At 42.4% G+C, this 18,736-nt stretch overlaps 1 protein-coding gene across 1 annotated transcript; it reads left to right on the top strand.

Annotated features, from left to right (window-relative positions):
- Nucleotides 1-198: 198 nt before the first annotated feature.
- prpf8 (pre-mRNA processing factor 8) lies at nt 199-18,067 on the top strand. Its single transcript, XM_047392011.1, has 43 exons — nt 199-356; nt 1,818-1,995; nt 2,088-2,256; nt 2,462-2,626; nt 2,768-2,986; nt 3,067-3,279; nt 4,022-4,147; nt 4,283-4,388; nt 4,662-4,852; nt 4,955-5,074; nt 5,189-5,378; nt 5,502-5,621; nt 6,193-6,327; nt 6,452-6,581; nt 6,686-6,882; nt 7,787-7,993; nt 8,359-8,522; nt 8,609-8,735; nt 9,027-9,219; nt 9,879-10,066; nt 10,144-10,382; nt 10,494-10,640; nt 10,743-10,953; nt 11,060-11,176; nt 11,273-11,520; nt 11,602-11,781; nt 12,695-12,830; nt 13,007-13,176; nt 13,376-13,505; nt 13,586-13,732; nt 13,855-14,015; nt 14,105-14,296; nt 14,418-14,655; nt 14,765-14,893; nt 15,156-15,269; nt 15,379-15,552; nt 15,726-15,919; nt 16,029-16,268; nt 16,400-16,541; nt 16,666-16,806; nt 16,898-17,037; nt 17,176-17,378; nt 17,461-18,067. The coding sequence occupies exons 2-43, from the start codon at nt 1,827-1,829 to the stop codon at nt 17,613-17,615; spliced, it is 7,077 nt and encodes a 2,358-aa protein (XP_047247967.1). The 5' UTR covers nt 199-356; nt 1,818-1,826; the 3' UTR covers nt 17,616-18,067.
- The last annotated feature ends 669 nt before the right edge of the window (nt 18,068-18,736 follow it).

Below are 18,736 nucleotides of genomic sequence, written 5' to 3'. Positions count from 1 at the left end.
CGATTTAATCCGCTGCGTTATGCCCTCCAAGACCGCAGGGGACAGTAGTGTGCCGGAAATCAAATTGGTATTCACAAAACAGCGCTTCTTTAAAGTTTGCGCATCTTTTTTGCGTAGGGGCCATCTCAGTGTGTTGGCAGAAGCAAACACTTAGGCGTAAGTGTTATATGTGAATCATTCCGAATCGCGTTAATCGTGGGGTTACCGTCGTGCGTTGGAGCAGCTCGGTACAACGCTGAAGCGGAAAAAAGCACGATACGGTCACACGAGTGGGGAGAGATGTTGTAGAAGCTGTTATTGACTGGTCAGAGGCTGTTTTTAACGTAAAGAATCGTCCTTGGTGCAAAAGTATTGAGGTGTGTAATCTTTAATATTCTTTTTTGTTGTTACTTAACATGCAGCCGTTAGCCACTATGCAAACGTTAGCATTAGGCTAGCGTTTACCTTGCACCATGTTGGGCCTGCAGTTAGTAATTTATGTAGTGATACTAATTTGCAGCAAAGTGGATGTTTAACTATTCCTACTTTGCTAACGTTAAATTGAGACGACTTTGTAAACGTTTGCCGGGTGATGTTGCGGTTTTATTTCTGGTTGTTTTACATGGTTTGTGTTTGCGCCGCCTGATGAAGCCGTGTTGAGCTAACTAAGTTAGCAAGGTCCGCAAACAAGAAGCTGCTGTTTTTCACCTAGGGTTGTTGCTAAACAATATATTTTTAATATAAATGTCTAATTTGAAGTGCTATTGTCTTTAACCTAAACCGTGGAGTGTCGGCCTTTACTTTGATTTTAGTTTTAGACTCATGCTAATTTAATCGAGGAAAATACAGTCACTTAGCAGACACAAAGACTAAAACCACTAAAAGGAACAGAGGGGTTTGGGTTTTGGCGAAGCTTTTTCGGTACAAATCATATTATTTGAAATTGTATTTAAAAAACTTTGCACAATGTGTGTAATTTCAGAATGACAGCTACAGCCTTCAAAAAGCTGAAATTCTAGGGTATTTATGCTCCTCAACTTGCCTTCAAATTATAACAAATTGTTTAATTTCAAAATTTTTTGAAATATCCAGGAGATGTTGAATAGTTCTTTAATGAATCTAACAGAGACAGAGAATATTCTGCCTTGGCCAAAAACATAAATGACTTACATTGTTTCTGAAAATAAACACTATAGTGACTGAAATTAATATTAAAACTGTGATTGAATCTAGGTGTTGAGCATCCTGTTTAAGCATGTGTGGGGAAAAAAATCAAGTCGGTTAAGTTTTGTATTTAGGTAGATGAAAAACATGGACCAACAGATTATTTGGTGGATTAAAAAACAAACCTATCTTCAGTTAAATCAGATGATTTTTTTTTTTTTTTTGTAGAACCAAAGCTTTACAATAAGCCTATAAATAACCCCCAGAACAAATTATGTTCTGGGTATTTTTACTTTACGTTTGCGATTGGAATTCCTTAAACTGTATCCTGCATAAGCAAAAACATAGGTATTAAGTGATGGAAGGAAAAATCGCATTTGCTGAATGGCTGACAGTCACAGACATAATAAAAGGGTTGTGGATTTATCGGATTTTTTTGCTGCTCCTTGTGTTTATCGCTAGCTTAATATGAAACATAACTGTCTGAGGGATGCAAGGTATTTCCCTTAATACCTATAAAGTTATTTTTGCTATGCCCTAAAAAATAAAACCATGTGTATTTGTCATAAGTTATCTTAATAAATGTATTAAATGTATGTGTGTGTGCATTGTAATAATAAAAACCCAATCCTGATGAGTGGTCGTTTTTTCTCTCAATCTTTTGTTTTGGCCAGTGAGGCAGCATGGCAGCTGCCTTTCCCTACAGAGGAGTCCCTCCAGGGATGCCACCAGGTGTTCCTCCTGGTGTACCTCCAGTTGTTCCCCCAGGTCTTCCACCAGGGGTCCCCCCTGTTGTCCCCCCTCCTGCGCCTGTTCCAGACTACATGTCTGAGGAGAAACTACAGGAAAAAGGTTTTACTTTTGGTTTAAATCAGGACATACTACATCATTTTTGTAAAATTAGCCAAATAATTACTGAAATGTTTGATAACAAATGTTTTCAGCAAGGAAATGGCAGCAGTTGCAGGCTAAACGCTATGCAGAGAAGAGGAAGTTTGGTTTTGTGGATGCTCAGAAGGAAGACATGCCTCCTGAACACGTCCGCAAGATCATAAGGGACCATGGAGACATGACCAATAGAAAGTTTCGTCACGACAAAAGAGTCTACCTAGGGTAAAACTCAATTGTACTAAGAGTGTTTCTTTTTTGGCTAAGTAACATTTTCTTTTATGTACTGAAGTGATAATTTTGTAATTGCCTGCATGATTTTGTTTCACAGTTAATTGAAATATTTTTTTCCATCCCCTTTTAAGATAATCAACCACTTGGACTTCAGCTTCTTTAGATCTCATCATGTGTATTTGTTCTTGTTGAGCAGTGCCCTGAAGTACATGCCTCACGCAGTGCTGAAGCTTCTGGAAAACATGCCGATGCCCTGGGAGCAGATCAGAGATGTGCCTGTGCTCTACCACATCACTGGAGCCATTTCCTTTGTGAATGAAATCCCTTGGGTCATAGAGCCTGTCTACATCGCTCAGTGGGGGTGAGAGATTTGGTCATGCTTCTATTTTGTGCCGTTTTTATTTGCTCACCTAAAAGTTCGTGCTGGATGCTGTTTGCATGTCCATTTTTTTTTATTTTATTTTTTGCATAACTGTCAGTGTTATTTCTTACAAAATCTCAGAACCATGTGGATCATGATGCGTCGTGAGAAGCGTGACAGGAGACACTTCAAAAGGATGCGCTTTCCACCGTTTGACGACGAGGAGCCGCCACTGGACTACGCTGACAACATCCTGGATGTGGAACCTCTGGAGGCCATTCAGATGGAGCTTGATACTGAGGAAGATTCTTCAGTTGTGGAGTGGCTGTATGAGCACCAGCCCCTCAAAGACAATCCCAAGTGAGTCTTAAGTTATTTAAAATGTAAACTTCAGCTGTAAACTGACTTGGTATCACGAACATTTATTGTTCATCTTTCAGGTTTGTGAATGGCACCACTTACCGTCGCTGGCAGTTCACACTCCCCATGATGTCGACGCTGTATCGTCTGGCCAATCAGCTTTTAACAGATCTGGTGGACTATAATTACTTTTATCTGTTTGACCTGAAGGCGTTCTTCACTTCAAAAGCCTTGAACATGGCCATTCCAGGAGGACCAAAGTTTGAGCCCCTGGTCAGAGACATCAACCTACAGTACGTACCTTCTACTCAGTCCGGACTGTATTGTTTGCCGGGCTGTTGGAGAATTTTCTCAATTGATCAGAAATTGTTATATTATCGTTTGCTTCACCCTAAGCCAGAGGTGGAAATTATTTTCTTTCGAGTTTGGCTGGAGGAAGAAAAGTCTTTATTTTGTATAAACAAATTTTCTAGTTCTGGAAAAGTATAGGAAAAAAATTGAGTTTCCATACTTTATTCTTTTTTCTAAAAGATGAAAACAGTCCCAAAAAAAGGGTAATACTATTTGTGTTTAGTTTATCTTACCTTTCATATTTTTCAATATTAATTAGTTTTAGAGTTAGTCAGAGGAAGCTACTGACAAAAGATTTGTTTTCAAAAAGTAAAATTCACTGCACCTGTGTAGTTTTAAAACTTGGTCTGATTTAGGTGTCCAACTAATAATGAAGGAATCAGAGATGTGCACACTGTATATCATGTAGGAGAATTATGTCCATTTGAAATATTTTCAAGTTTCATTTATTTAAAGGTTGAGCTGATTCCAAAAAATAACTTCCTAAACCAGTGTCCTTTACCACACATCTGGATCAAAAGCCAGCCTCGCCTCAGCGTTGTTTTTGCATGGTTCATAGAACACGAAACCCAACCAGTGGAAATATTTCTGTGCTGAAATATTGTGGAAAATCTTTTTAAAATTTAAAATGTGCAGGGGGCCCCCATCCCTTCACCACAGCTGATTATAATGTTTGTTCTGCAGGGATGAAGACTGGAACGAGTTCAACGACATCAACAAAATCATCATCAGGCAGCCTATCAGGACCGAGTACAAGATTGCTTTCCCCTACCTGTACAATAACTTGCCTCACCATGTGCACCTTACTTGGTGAGAACTGAATGGTGGACTCTCTGTTAGAACAAAGATATGTTCGGTTGCATCCCTTATTTCTGTTGAAACATATATTTTTCTACGATGCATTTTTTTTGTGCGAGCTGGGTTTTTACAGCTGTTTTTCTGCAGGTACCATACACCCAATGTGGTATTTATCAAGACCGAGGACCCGGATCTTCCAGCGTTCTACTTTGATCCGCTGATCAACCCCATATCTCACAGACATTCTGTCAAGGTTTGCGGTTCATTTTTATTTAGCTGCTAATGACTCATAAAGCGGTGCCTTATGAAAAGGTCCTCTTACAAAGGCGCACTTGCATTGGCCTGCTTGCATGTGCGTAAGAACAAGAGGAACATTAACACGAATGGTGACTGTTTCTTACACTTGTCTGCAGCTGCAGAGCACTCCTCACCATTCAGATATACTTTCTAATCACAATTTCTCCTTTTCTTGACTATTTTTCTCAAACTCTTATTACAATGTTCTTAATTTCCTTTTCTCAATTAGAGCCAGGAGCCTCTCCCTGATGACGATGAGGAGTTTGAACTTCCAGAGTTTGTGGAACCGTTCCTGAAAGAGACACCTCTCTACACTGACAACACGGCCAATGGCATCGCTCTGCTTTGGGCCCCGAGACCCTTTAACCTGCGCTCTGGTCGCACAAGGCGTGCCATTGATATCCCCCTGGTCAAAAACTGGTAAGTCAACAACCATAATGTTGTAAAAATAGAAATAAAAGTGTTTATTCAGCTCTGATATAGATTTTCAGAAACTTTAAACTAGAGTGAATTATTCTTCAGGTACCGAGAGCATTGCCCTGCAGGACAGCCGGTGAAAGTGCGCGTGTCGTACCAGAAACTGCTGAAGTACTACGTGCTCAATGCTCTCAAACACAGACCCCCCAAGGCTCAGAAGAAGAGGTGACGATCAGTTGCTATAATTTTCATTTCTGTTAAAATAAGTCTTGAATTTAAAGGTGTTTAATCGTCATTTGTTATGTTTTCTGTAAAGTTTCTGCCTCTGTTGCCTTTCAGGTATCTGTTCCGCTCCTTCAAGGCAACCAAGTTCTTCCAGTCCACCAAGCTGGACTGGGTGGAGGTCGGCCTGCAGGTCTGCAGACAGGGATACAACATGCTTAATCTGCTTATTCACCGTAAGAACCTCAACTACCTACATCTGGACTACAACTTCAACCTAAAGCCTGTCAAAACACTCACAACAAAGGTACAATTCCCAGCACAGATGATTCTGTTTAGGTGATGAAATCTGGTGCTAAAAACTTCCTAAATGTGTTGAATACTCCAATATTGAGCGTAAACTGTGGTATGGTACACGTTTAACCTGCAGGAAAGAAAGAAGTCCAGATTCGGCAACGCCTTCCATCTGTGCAGAGAGGTGCTACGTCTGAGCAAGCTGGTGGTGGACAGCCACGTCCAGTACAGGCTGGGAAACGTGGATGCTTTTCAGGTGTGCCTTTTTAAAATGTTCTCCTGTTTGTTCTGTATCAACTACAGGCTTTTTGTTTGTAAACAGCATATATCTACCTTTCTAGATGCACATTTTGAGCTACATAGAGCACCTGAACATTTTGCTGGGCACCAATGTTACAGTTTAACCCCTTGAAGTACTAGACTGGAGAACATACGTCCTTTTTTGCAGTTGGTCTCCTGATACTCTCAAAGTTTATCTTTAGTCGATCTGTTTTAGCATTAGCTGGCTGGGCTTATTGTACAGAATACGACCTCTCTTTGCTGTATTGCAGTTCTGGCAGTGTGCAGCAACAGATGAAGAAAGCATAGTTCTGCATTACTCAAGGCTACATGTAGCCAAAGAAAAGTCAGACCTGCACTTTCTCTGGCATCTTACCAGTAGGCCTTTAAGTCATAAACATATTTTTATTTGAAGATTGCAGTAGTTTGGAAACCGTAACTTTGTAAACCTTTGTTGGGTCCTGATATGAGAAACCGGGCCATGCCCAGTTGGATTTGGCCTTGTGGATCATTTTACATAGTGACTTATGTTTCTGTGTGTGTTATAGCTGGCTGACGGGCTGCAGTACATTTTTGCTCATGTGGGACAGCTGACGGGCATGTACCGCTACAAGTACAAGCTGATGAGACAAATCCGCATGTGCAAAGACCTGAAACACCTCGTCTACTACCGGTTCAACACTGTGAGTTAACACACAATGTACCTCCACTGTTTCTAAACGCAAGGTGATTTCAACATGCATTTAAAGAATCTCCAATAATGAGAGCTTTTAGACCTCTGAAGCTGTCTCATTCATGGTTGATCAGGGGCCTGTGGGCAAGGGACCAGGCTGTGGCTTCTGGGCTTCTGGCTGGAGAGTGTGGCTCTTCTTCATGCGGGGCATCACTCCACTGTTGGAGAGGTGGCTTGGGAATTTGCTGGCCAGGCAGTTTGAAGGTAAGGCATCCTACAGCACTTCGAGTGCTGTTGTGCACATGTTCAGATGTTGTATATGGGAACCAGTGTAAGCAGCACAATTGCTCTGTTGAATTCCTCAACAGGACGTCATTCCAAGGGCGTGGCCAAGACCGTGACCAAACAGCGTGTGGAGTCTCACTTTGACCTGGAGTTGCGTGCTGCAGTGATGCACGACATCCTGGATATGATGCCTGAAGGAATCAAACAGAACAAGGCCAGAACCATCCTTCAGCACCTCAGTGAGTCTTGGAGGTGCTGGAAAGCCAACATCCCATGGAAGGTCAGTGCTCCATAGAGATCGTCTACAAGGTTATCCCAAGAGATACGAGAATTCTTGGAGCTTCAGTTTATAGGGTGATATAAGGTGGTGTTAGGGGTCATTATTTGACATTAGGAACTGACTGTGTGAAACAGGGTTTTACTGTTTTTAAAAGCTTCTTTTATTAGTGATAATGGGCACTAGCATAACTAAGCAGCCCTCTCCATGTGTATTCCCTAGAGGATTCAAGCTGCTCCTTATAACTTAAAGATTTAATTAGATAGGATAGGCTGCCTACATTTTCAAATCCACCGTGTTTCATGGAAGCTCAACAGGATAAGACCGAGCAGCTTTGCCTAACTCCATTCAGCCTTCCTAGTATCTCCTCAAGGTTTCTCTCTCATGTAGCCTGAATGAACCGCCCTGATGCTAAAACAATTTCATTTTGCTCTTTTTTTTTTTTGCCTCTATTTTAAACACCTCACTGGTACAGAAAAACCCAACTTTGAGACATTTTCAATCAGTATGAGCATCCACGCTAAAATGCAACCTTGTCGGTTTGGTGCGTTCACTGATTAAAAATAAAAATGTTGATTTGGTGAAACCTGCCGGTCAAGGTCAATCAAGCTGAAATCATCTGATTCCAATCACCTCCAGGTTTCTCTCTGCATCTCTAGTTGTCCTCATTGAATTTCTCAGTATAGTCACTGTGTTACTTTAGCTGCTCAGGGTGTGATATCACCTCATGTTTGCCTATATGTTAAATGTTCCTCATAAAAATAATTGTTGTCTTAGTTTCAGAAGTTTATGATTATCTTGAGTATATAAACACCAGTTACCAGCGGCACAAAACTGGTTCAAATTCTAGATTTTCACCTACTGTAACAATGAATAAAATAGTTTTTTTTGCTTAACCATTAATTAGGTGCCCGGCCTCCCCACTCCCATTGAGAACATGATCCTGCGATACGTGAAGGCCAAAGCTGACTGGTGGACCAACACGGCTCACTACAACAGAGAGAGAATTCGTCGCGGAGCCACTGTGGACAAAACCGTGTGTAAGAAGAACCTGGGCAGGCTGACCCGTCTATACCTGAAAGCCGAGCAGGAAAGACAGCACAACTATCTGAAGGTAATTTTCTCTCAGCACGTAGAAACTGTTTCTTCTCACAGTTCAGTCGTGAGGTAAAGGAGTTTCCGTTTGACTCCTCAGTTAGAAAACACGAATATTCATCAAAACAATCCAATTTCATCATTTTTGAAGTCCTCTTACAAAGGCGCACTTGCATTGGTCAGCTTGTCTGTGCGTAAGAACTGGAGGAACATAAAATTGAATGGTTGATTTAATGTAGCTGGCTGCATGAGCAGTTGGCTTCTTCACTGTTTAGACACTTGGTTATAAGATTTATACAAGCTAATGCATAGAATAGCAAAATGTTTCACTAAGAAGTTTCTTTTTCACTAAAATCGATCTTGATTTGTGTTTTCTGCCTCCAGGATGGACCCTACATCACTGCAGAAGAGGCCGTTGCCATTTACACCACCACTGTGCACTGGCTGGAGAGTCGGCGGTTCTCTCCCATACCTTTCCCCCCACTGTCTTACAAACACGACACCAAGCTGCTGATCCTGGCTCTGGAGAGGCTCAAAGAGGCATACAGGTAAATGCATCTTTATGACAATCGTCAACAATGTTCGGTGCCGTAGCATTTAATAAATAATCTTTGGATGTTTTTGTGTCCGGTAGCGTGAAGTCTCGTCTGAATCAGAGTCAGAGGGAGGAGCTTGGCCTGATAGAGCAGGCCTATGACAACCCTCACGAGGCCCTTTCTAGGATCAAACGTCACCTGCTCACACAGAGAGCCTTCAAAGAGGTCAGCACCAAGAAATGCAGACAGTTGGAGAATTTTAGCTGCAGTTTTCTCTTCAAGGCAGGGACTTGCAAGCTCAAAACATTGTTTGAAAATTTTTCAAAACCTTTTAAAATGACCTCGGGTCGGTTTGAGAACATTAAGACGTGACAATCATTTTGTCGGTTTCTTCTAAAATAGCTTTGAAGTCAGCCCTGATATCTTTCTAGACCAACGCTTAAATGTATTAAAGAGTTTTCTTCTCCACCAGGTGTGATTTCTTTATCAGACTTTATGTATTTTCTTCCTTTGCAGGTTGGTATCGAGTTCATGGACTTGTACAGCCACCTCGTGCCTGTGTACGATGTGGAACCTTTGGAGAAGATCACTGACGCGTACCTGGACCAGTACCTGTGGTACGAGGCAGACAAGAGACGTCTTTTCCCTCCCTGGATCAAACCTGCTGACACTGAGCCTCCACCGCTTCTGGTCTACAAGTGGTGCCAAGGTGCATTCGCATGTCGCTTGTTGATATTGGAAAAACATTTTACACTATTGGAGCCTTGAATTTCATGACAGGTTTGCTATAGAGTCAATAAGTATGGACCTTGATTTTTTTAGCATTTTCCAAATCTGGATAAGTAATCTAAACTTCAAATTTCCAAACTATTTTTCAATACCTAAGAAAATAACTAAGCCTTTTCAATTTTATTTGTCTAAAGGTCTCCTCGGATCATATTTTTAACCCGGTTCTTACACTGGGTCTGGATTACATTTCCAATAAAGCGTTGTTTTTTACAAACAAAATAAAGAATGAGAGATGACAAACTGTGAGGGAAAGAATCTGAATTTATTGTAATTCCATTTCAAAATATTGACTTTTGAAATGGTGCCTTTTTTAGGTTTTACTACCTCCAAAAAAAAAAGGTGAAATAGTCCTAGAATGCAGAACCTAAAATCATCTTCAGCTTTCTGTTGTGTTGTGATAAAACTGAACTACATAAATGTTTTCTACTGAAATGTCCATTGAATGTTGTAGAAAATAATAGAAAAATCCATACATTTGAAGATGGAAAAAGTGTAACAGTTTGAAATATAAAGTTTGTAGAACCCTGTAATAGTTTCTAAATATTTCCTAAAACCTTAACATGTCTGTTTATTCTTCAGGCATCAACAACTTGCAGGATGTGTGGGAAACGTCTGAAGGCGAGTGCAACGTGATGCTAGAGTCTCGCTATGAGAAGATGTACGAGAAGATCGATCTAACCTTGCTCAACAGACTGCTGCGTCTTATTGTGGACCACAACATTGCCGACTACATGACGGCCAAGAATAACGTGGTGATAAACTACAAGGTAATCTCTTTTGTCGATTTTAGGACGTAATTTGCCAGTCCGGTTCTGGGAGACAAATGCTTTTACCTTTCTTGCAGGACATGAACCACACCAACTCTTACGGCATCATCAGGGGACTCCAGTTTGCCTCGTTCATTGTTCAGTACTACGGCCTGGTGATGGACCTGCTGGTGCTCGGTTTGCATCGTGCCAGCGAGATGGCAGGGCCTCCCCAGATGCCCAATGACTTCCTGAGTTTCCAGGACACCACCACCGAGTCGGCCCATCCTATCAGGCTGTACTGCCGTTACATCGACCGCATTCACATCTTCTTCAGGTAGGGTTAAAACAACACGACAGGATGGTTGTTTTCAGTTCGGATCGGTTTGCTTTACTTGAAGGCTATAGGAACTTTTAAACAATATTAACTATGTTATTGATTGTGCAGATTTTCTGCTGATGAGGCGAGGGACCTGATTCAGCGGTATCTGACGGAGCACCCAGACCCCAACAACGAGAACATCGTGGGATACAACAACAAGAAGTGCTGGCCTCGTGATGCCCGCATGAGGCTGATGAAGCACGATGTCAACCTGTAAGTTTAACCTTAATCAGCCAGAGGTTTGGGTTGAATAGACTTTGTAAAAGAGTTATTTGAGAGAGCTGTAGAGTTAAAGCCTCCTCTTAATGTCCTCAGTGGACGAGCAGTGTTCTGGGACATCAAGAATCGCCTGCCGAGGTCCGTGACCACAGTCCAGTGGGAGAACAGCTTTGTGTCAGTCTACAGCAAAGACAACCCCAACCTACTCTTCAACATGTGTGGCTTTGAGTGCCGCATCCTCCCCAAATGCCGCACCAGCTATGAAGAGTTCACTCACAAAGATGGCGTTTGGAACCTGCAGAATGAGGTGGGAAATAACCAACTGATTAGTTAAACGGTGAAATTTGAAGTCAGAAGTTCAGCAGTACGTGCTTTTCTTCTTCAAATGAGTCTGAAGGTCTCTTGTCTTGCAGGTCACCAAGGAAAGGACAGCACAGTGTTTCCTGCGTGTGGACGATGAATCCATGCAACGCTTCCACAACAGAGTGCGTCAGATTCTCATGGCTTCTGGATCCACCACTTTCACCAAGGTTAGAAAACGATATTTGCAACCACAAGCTACTGTGGAAACACACCGTTCATTGACGGGCAAGAATCAACTTAATATATATTGTTCTTGCGTTCAGATTGTGAACAAATGGAACACGGCTCTGATCGGTCTGATGACGTACTTCCGTGAAGCTGTAGTCAACACACAGGAGCTCCTGGACCTTCTTGTAAAATGCGAGAACAAGATCCAGACCCGTATCAAGATCGGGCTGAACTCTAAAATGCCTAGCCGTTTCCCTCCTGTGGTCTTCTACACTCCCAAAGAGTTGGGCGGTCTTGGCATGTTGTCCATGGGTCACGTGCTCATCCCACAGTCTGACCTACGGTAAGGACATCTGCTGAGCTCCATCAGATTGGTTGTTATGCCTGAACAGCTGACTCATTTGGTTGTGTCTTTGTTTGCCAGGTGGTCCAAACAGACAGATGTGGGTATCACCCACTTCAGGTCTGGAATGAGTCATGAAGAAGATCAGCTCATTCCTAACTTGTACCGGTACATTCAGCCGTGGGAGAGCGAGTTCATTGACTCTCAGCGAGTCTGGGCCGAGTATGCCCTCAAGAGACAGGAGGCCATTGCCCAGAACAGGTATGCCCTTAAGCAACAAGTTGAATCTATTTTATACAGATCTTACTGTGCCTTGAAAGACTATATACACCCCTCTAATCTTTTTACACAGAGTCTTTTGTTGCCAATCATTGCAGACTAGCTCTAGCTCAGTCAGATTGGACCGTCTAACAGGTTTTCATCTAGTATTATCCTGTATTGAATGTCTGTCCATCTTCCCATCAACTCTAACCAAGTTCCCTCTGAAGAATCGTATCACCCCAGCATGATGGTGCTACCACCATGTTTCACATTTGTGCTGCAGCGTTTGTTTTCCAACACCCATAGCATGTTGCATGTAGCCCAAGAAGTTCGATTTTGTCCTAATCTGACCAGAGCACTTGTTTGCTTTGTCCCTCTCATGGCTTGGGACGACCTGCAAATGGTTTTCCTCTTGTTCTTCTTTCAAACCAGCCAGTTTAGGTAAACCGTAAACACTGCCATGTCTTGCAGGCCATTTTGAGATGATCAGTTGAATAGTGTTGAAACTTCTTAGCTCCTGACCTTTCTGCTGTGTTCCTTGGTTTTTATGATGCTGTTTGTTCTCGGAGGCTTTCACAGAACAGTTTTCTTGGTACTTGAATCTAATTATACAGAGCACTTTGCTAATAAGGTGACATCTGACTGGATTTTATTTCAGGGTATAAAAGTAAAGGGGGCCAAAGACAAATCCCACTGCTGCTTTAGATTTTCTTGTGGAAAAAAACAATTCCAGTATATATTGTTTTTCTTTTGTTTCAGTTATGGGATATATGTTGGTTTATGCTGTAAAATCCCAATAAAACACATTAAGATTTGTGGTTTAAAAAAACCTTAAGGGACATGAATACATTTCCAAGGTATTGTAAATTAATTTTGCTTTAATTAATTGTGCTACAATATTTGTTTGTTCCAGGCGTCTCACTCTGGAGGATTTGGAGGACTCCTGGGACAGAGGAATCCCTCGGATCAACACACTTTTCCAGAAGGACAGACACACACTGGCTTATGACAAAGGCTGGAGAGTCAGGACAGACTTCAAACAGTATCAGGTACAGTTGGGCTATTGAGACAACGGAGGAAGTTAAGCTACTTGATAACATGTTTTGCATACTGGAGTTTCCTTAGACAGTCTCTGATGTGATTCCCAGCTGAAGGGCATTAAACTTAGAAAAATTTACCTACATCGCTCACTATGATCATGTTAATGTCTCTCTCCTGAGTTCAGGTGCTGAAGCAGAATCCGTTCTGGTGGACCCACCAGAGGCACGATGGTAAGCTGTGGAACCTGAACAACTACCGCACAGACATGATCCAGGCTCTGGGTGGTGTGGAGGGCATCCTGGAGCACACGCTCTTTAAAGGCACTTACTTCCCCACCTGGGAGGGTCTCTTCTGGTACGTCGGGTTTACCACTGAGCATGATAATGGTTCATTTGATGGACCTCTCAAAGCAAAGCTAATTGGAACAATTTCTCTACTATTTCTGAGCTCATCGTGTTTTTTTTCCCCCTGTGACTAAATACTTCAGCTTGTCATTACTGTTATAGCGCTCAGTCCGATGATCAGCTTTTCATTTAGTTATTACTTGCTTCAGGGAAAAGGCCAGCGGCTTTGAAGAGTCGATGAAATGGAAGAAGCTGACAAACGCCCAGAGGTCTGGTCTGAACCAAATCCCGAACCGTCGCTTCACTCTGTGGTGGTCACCCACCATCAACAGGGCCAACGTTAGTACAGATGTTTCTAAATGAACTTGTCTACTGGCTGTGAATGTCTGCTCTAAGTTTTTATTCTGTCTTGTCTCCAGGTCTACGTGGGTTTCCAAGTACAGCTTGACTTGACAGGAATCTTTATGCACGGCAAGATCCCCACACTGAAGATCTCCCTCATTCAGATCTTCAGGGCTCACTTGTGGCAGAAGATTCATGAGAGCATCGTCATGGATCTCTGTCAGGTGGGTTCTCATCGCTTACAGTATTTTGCCAGTAGTTAAGGAGACTTGTCCACAAAGAAAATCTCAGAACAAAAGTCTGACTGTTCCAGAAGACTTAATAAGTTGTCCTTCTTGGATCTCAGGTGTTTGACCAGGAGCTTGATGCTCTGGAGATCGAAACTGTGCAGAAGGAGACCATCCACCCCAGGAAGTCCTACAAGATGAACTCCTCCTGTGCAGACATCCTCCTGTTTGCGTCATACAAGTGGAACGTGTCGCGCCCATCCCTGCTCGCTGACTCAAAGTAGGTCTTTTGGAGAAAAGGTTTTAAAAATGTAACATAAAATACTGATCTGCATGCAAGTAAATCTGACCTGTGACCTTCTTCTGCAGGGATGTGATGGACAGCACCACCACACAGAAATACTGGATTGACATTCAGCTCCGATGGGGCGACTACGACTCTCACGACATTGAGCGCTACGCCAGAGCCAAATTCCTGGACTATACCACGGACAACATGAGTATCTACCCCTCCCCCACTGGGGTGCTCATTGCTATTGACCTGGCTTACAACCTGCACAGGTGTCCGTTGTTTGATGGATTATACTAAACCTAGACCTTTTTATTGAATAATTTTCTGTATTTCCTGGGATTGGGTGAAATCGGTGTATTTAACGTTGTCTTTCATCTGCTTTTCATTTAGCGCCTATGGTAACTGGTTCCCCGGGAGCAAGCCTCTGATCCAGCAGGCCATGGCCAAGATCATGAAGGCCAACCCGGCTCTGTATGTGCTCCGAGAGCGCATCCGCAAGGGTCTGCAGCTATACTCCTCAGAGCCCACTGAGCCTTACCTGTCCTCTCAGAACTACGGCGAACTGTTCTCCAACCAGATCATCTGGTTTGTGGATGACACAAATGTGTACAGAGTCACTATCCACAAGGTCAGAACTGTTACTGTAAAATAAATGTCAGGATGCAGTTTTTACACCTAAATTTACAAAAAATGTGTTTGGAATTCTGTCATGTTTATGATTTAATTTGTGCCGACAGACTTTTGAAGGAAACTTGACCACAAAGCCCATCAACGGAGCCATTTTCATCTTCAACCCCAGGACAGGTCAACTATTCCTCAAGATCATCCACACATCTGTGTGGGCTGGACAGAAACGTCTTGGCCAGGTGAAAACCACTTAGCCTATTTGATTGAATTCACCCTTCTGGTTTACATTTCATTCCAAAATATTGTTTTATTTATGTTCATTCTATTTATTAGAAATGTCTTAGAAATAATGTGGGTTCTTGTTTTGTCTTCACTTTAAACCATTTAAAAGTAAAATTTTACCTTGAATTCCCAGAATTTGGTTAATTGATTGTTTTGTCATTTTATGGTTTTTGTCTGTTTTTGCTAAATGTCTTTAACATTATCTTTTTATTTTTGTAGCTGGCCAAATGGAAAACAGCTGAAGAAGTTGCTGCCCTGATCCGCTCCCTTCCTGTGGAGGAGCAGCCAAAACAGATCATTGTGACCAGGAAGGGCATGCTGGACCCTCTGGAGGTAAGACGTTCCTCTACTTTAACAGTTTCTTTGAGAATTGTCCTCCATAGATGGGAAATTTAGTGCCTAAAGTCTTTTTACAGTTATGGTCACTGCTGTCTTCATTTAGGTCCACTTGCTCGACTTCCCCAACATCGTGATCAAGGGCTCGGAGTTACAGCTGCCCTTCCAGGCTTGTTTGAAGGTGGAAAAGTTTGGAGACCTGATCCTGAAGGCCACAGAGCCACAGATGGTGCTGTTCAACCTCTACGATGATTGGCTGAAGACCATTTCATCTTACACTGTGAGTGTAGCTTAGTTGAAAACTTCTGAGAGTTTTACTCTTAAACAAGCTTCTCTTCCAGGTTGACCCAAGCTGATTTTCCAATAAACACTGTTGGAGATCCTTCTGAATTCTTGCAACAAACTGACTTTCTCAGTGTGAAAAGCTTCTTTGGTTCTCTCCTCCACATCCAGGCCTTCTCCCGTCTAATCCTGATCCTAAGGGCGCTCCACGTCAACAACGACCGTGCCAAGGTGATCCTGAAACCTGACAAAACCACAATAACTGAGCCTCATCACATCTGGCCCACGCTCACTGATGAGGAGTGGATCAAGGTGGAAGTTCAACTTAAGGATCTCATTCTGGCCGATTATGGCAAAAAGAACAAGTAAGAGCTGATTTGTTCATTTATTTAGGATGTAGTGTAAGTAATTTTAAGGAGCAGAAAAAAGCAGAGCTGGTATTTTGCAGTAACAGCTCGTCTTCTCTGTGTGCAGCGTGAACGTTGCCTCACTGACCCAGTCTGAGATCCGTGACATCATCCTGGGTATGGAGATCTCAGCCCCGTCTCAGCAGCGTCAGCAGATCGCTGAGATTGAAAAACAGACCAAAGAGCAGTCACAGCTCACAGCCACACAGACCCGCACCGTCAACAAACATGGAGACGAGATCATCACCTCCACCACCTCCAATTACGAGACGCAGACCTTCTCCTCTAAGACTGAGTGGAGAGTCAGGTATGTGGAGACTTAGGTTTGAGGTATTATTTGTGAAGGTATTAACTGGAGTCTTCCATGCTAGCTTACTGTAATACGTTTTGATGTATTTTTATCAGTTGGCTTTAATTGTCCTCGCTTTTCTCTGCCAGGGCCATATCTGCTGCCAACCTCCATCTCCGAACCAACCACATCTACGTGTCTTCTGATGACATCAAGGAGACGGGTTACACATACATCCTGCCCAAGAACGTTCTCAAGAAGTTCATCTGCATCTCCGATCTGCGAGCACAGGTATGACCCCCTTAAGCTACACAGGAATCAGGCGCCTCTTGCTCCATAATGTCATTGCTCTGCTGTCATGTTTTGACAGAGTATCTGAATGAAAGTTATTCTTGTTAATGTTGCGTTGCTCTAGATTGCAGGCTACCTGTATGGCACCAGCCCACCAGACAACCCCCAGGTGAAGGAGATCCGTTGTATCGTCATGGTACCACAGTGGGGGACACATCAGACTGTCCACCTCCCCAACCAGCTGCCTTCCCATGAATACCTTAAAGTAAGAGCACAAAATAAATTCTGTCCTCTCTAATTTATGATACATGGGTATTAGTAGTTCAATTATAAACTTACTTATTTTGCTTGATCAGGAAATGGAGCCCCTTGGCTGGATCCACACGCAGCCGAACGAGTCGCCACAGCTGTCCCCACAGGACGTCACAACCCACGCTAAGATCATGGCTGATAACCCGTCATGGGATGGAGAGAAGACCATCATAATCACATGCAGGTGGGTTTCATTTCAGCTTATTTCCTGTGAGTGTGGATACAACTAGAAACTTTACTTTAAGAAAGATCAAAAAGTGTGAAAAGCATGTGAAACAATGTAATCAATGAGTTTTCTGACTGATTTTACATTTTGTTTCAGCTTCACGCCTGGTTCCTGCACACTTACAGCCTACAAGCTGACACCCAGTGGCTATGAATGGGGTCGCCAGAACACCGATAAAGGCAACAACCCTAAAGGATACCTGCCATCCCACTATGAAAGAGTTCAAATGCTGCTTTCTGATCGCTTCCTGGCCTTTTTCATGGTTCCAGGCCAAGTCTCCTGGAACTACAATTTCATGGGTCAGTAGCCTTACTTTACTTTCACCCTTTTTATTATTTTTTTTGTCCCGGAACTGGTAGAAATTATGATTTTTGTCAACAGGTGTGCGCCACGATCCCAACATGAAGTACGACCTGCAGCTCTCCAACCCCAAAGAGTTCTACCATGAAGTCCATCGGCCATCGCACTTCTTAAACTTCGCCTCGCTGCAGGAGGGTGAGATTTACAACGCCGACCGAGAGGACATGTTCAGCTGAGCGCCATCTTTCTGCTCTTCAAATGTTTGTAGATAGATCTGCCAGAATCATGAAGATCAGGTGCAGAAATGTCTCTGTAATATTTCTTCTGAGTACATGTAATTGTGATATTTTGTTTTTTTTTATGTGAAGACTTGAGGAACTTTTAATAACTAGTTTTGTTTATTTTTCATGAATGTTTTGTTCCTTCTGCTGTCACATTACAGTAAAACTCGCAGTAAGTCTTGGTTCTTGTGGCTTCTCCTAAATCTTTTACGTGAACTAGTATTTTCCAGGACACAATATTTGGTGTAACTTTTGATATTATTTCAGAAGGTTAAACACAGCTTCCTCTTCTTAAATGAAATTGAAAGTTGCATTTCCATACTAGAAATACCCTGTTAACATGTTCCAACTGTACATCCTGTGATGTTGTACGCTGGGTTTAAATAAAGATTAGTTTCTATAAAAGATTTTTGGATAATGTCCTTCTGATGCTTTCCCTGAGATTTACATGACGAGTGATTAAAGAGGAAGTTATTCTTCTAGATTTACTATGGTTGTACAAGTGAACATTAGTGCACAGGTTAGGAAAAAAGTCATAAGCATGATTATGAGCTAAAACATCCCAAGCTTCGAACATCTCTCAGAAAACTGTTGATTTCCACATCTGAAAATAGATACTATTGGACAACTCCAATTTAACTCCTATTTAATAGTTCCCACTATCCATATTGAGACACTAAACGGGTTGCAGAAGATGCTCTAGTCAGATGAGACCAAAACAAATGCAAAATATGGTGGAAAACTACCTACACACCATCCCTACTGTGAAACATGGCAACGTCATGCAGTTGGAATAATTTTCTTCTGCTGTAACTGGATGAAGCTAAAAACGGCAATCTTGGGGAAGGGGTTCATTTTCCAGCAGACCAGACACAGTCAGAGCTGCAATAGAAAGGTTCACACAGAACCACTTTCAGATGTTAGTGTCCTAGTCAAAGTCCAGACCTGAATTCAATTGAGAATCTGGCGAGGCTTGAAAAAGTTGTATCTTAAACCCTTTGCTTAGGGGCGGAGGGTGAATACAAAGCACGCCACACGTTTCAGATTTGTCTTTAATACGTTAAAGTTTGTAACGA

The sequence above is a fragment of the Girardinichthys multiradiatus genome, chromosome 18 (assembly GCF_021462225.1).
Source record: "Girardinichthys multiradiatus isolate DD_20200921_A chromosome 18, DD_fGirMul_XY1, whole genome shotgun sequence".
Classification (NCBI taxonomy): domain Eukaryota; kingdom Metazoa; phylum Chordata; class Actinopteri; order Cyprinodontiformes; family Goodeidae; genus Girardinichthys; species Girardinichthys multiradiatus.
Note: the sequence above shows the minus strand (reverse complement) of the source record. Positions and strands in the feature narration are given on the sequence as shown.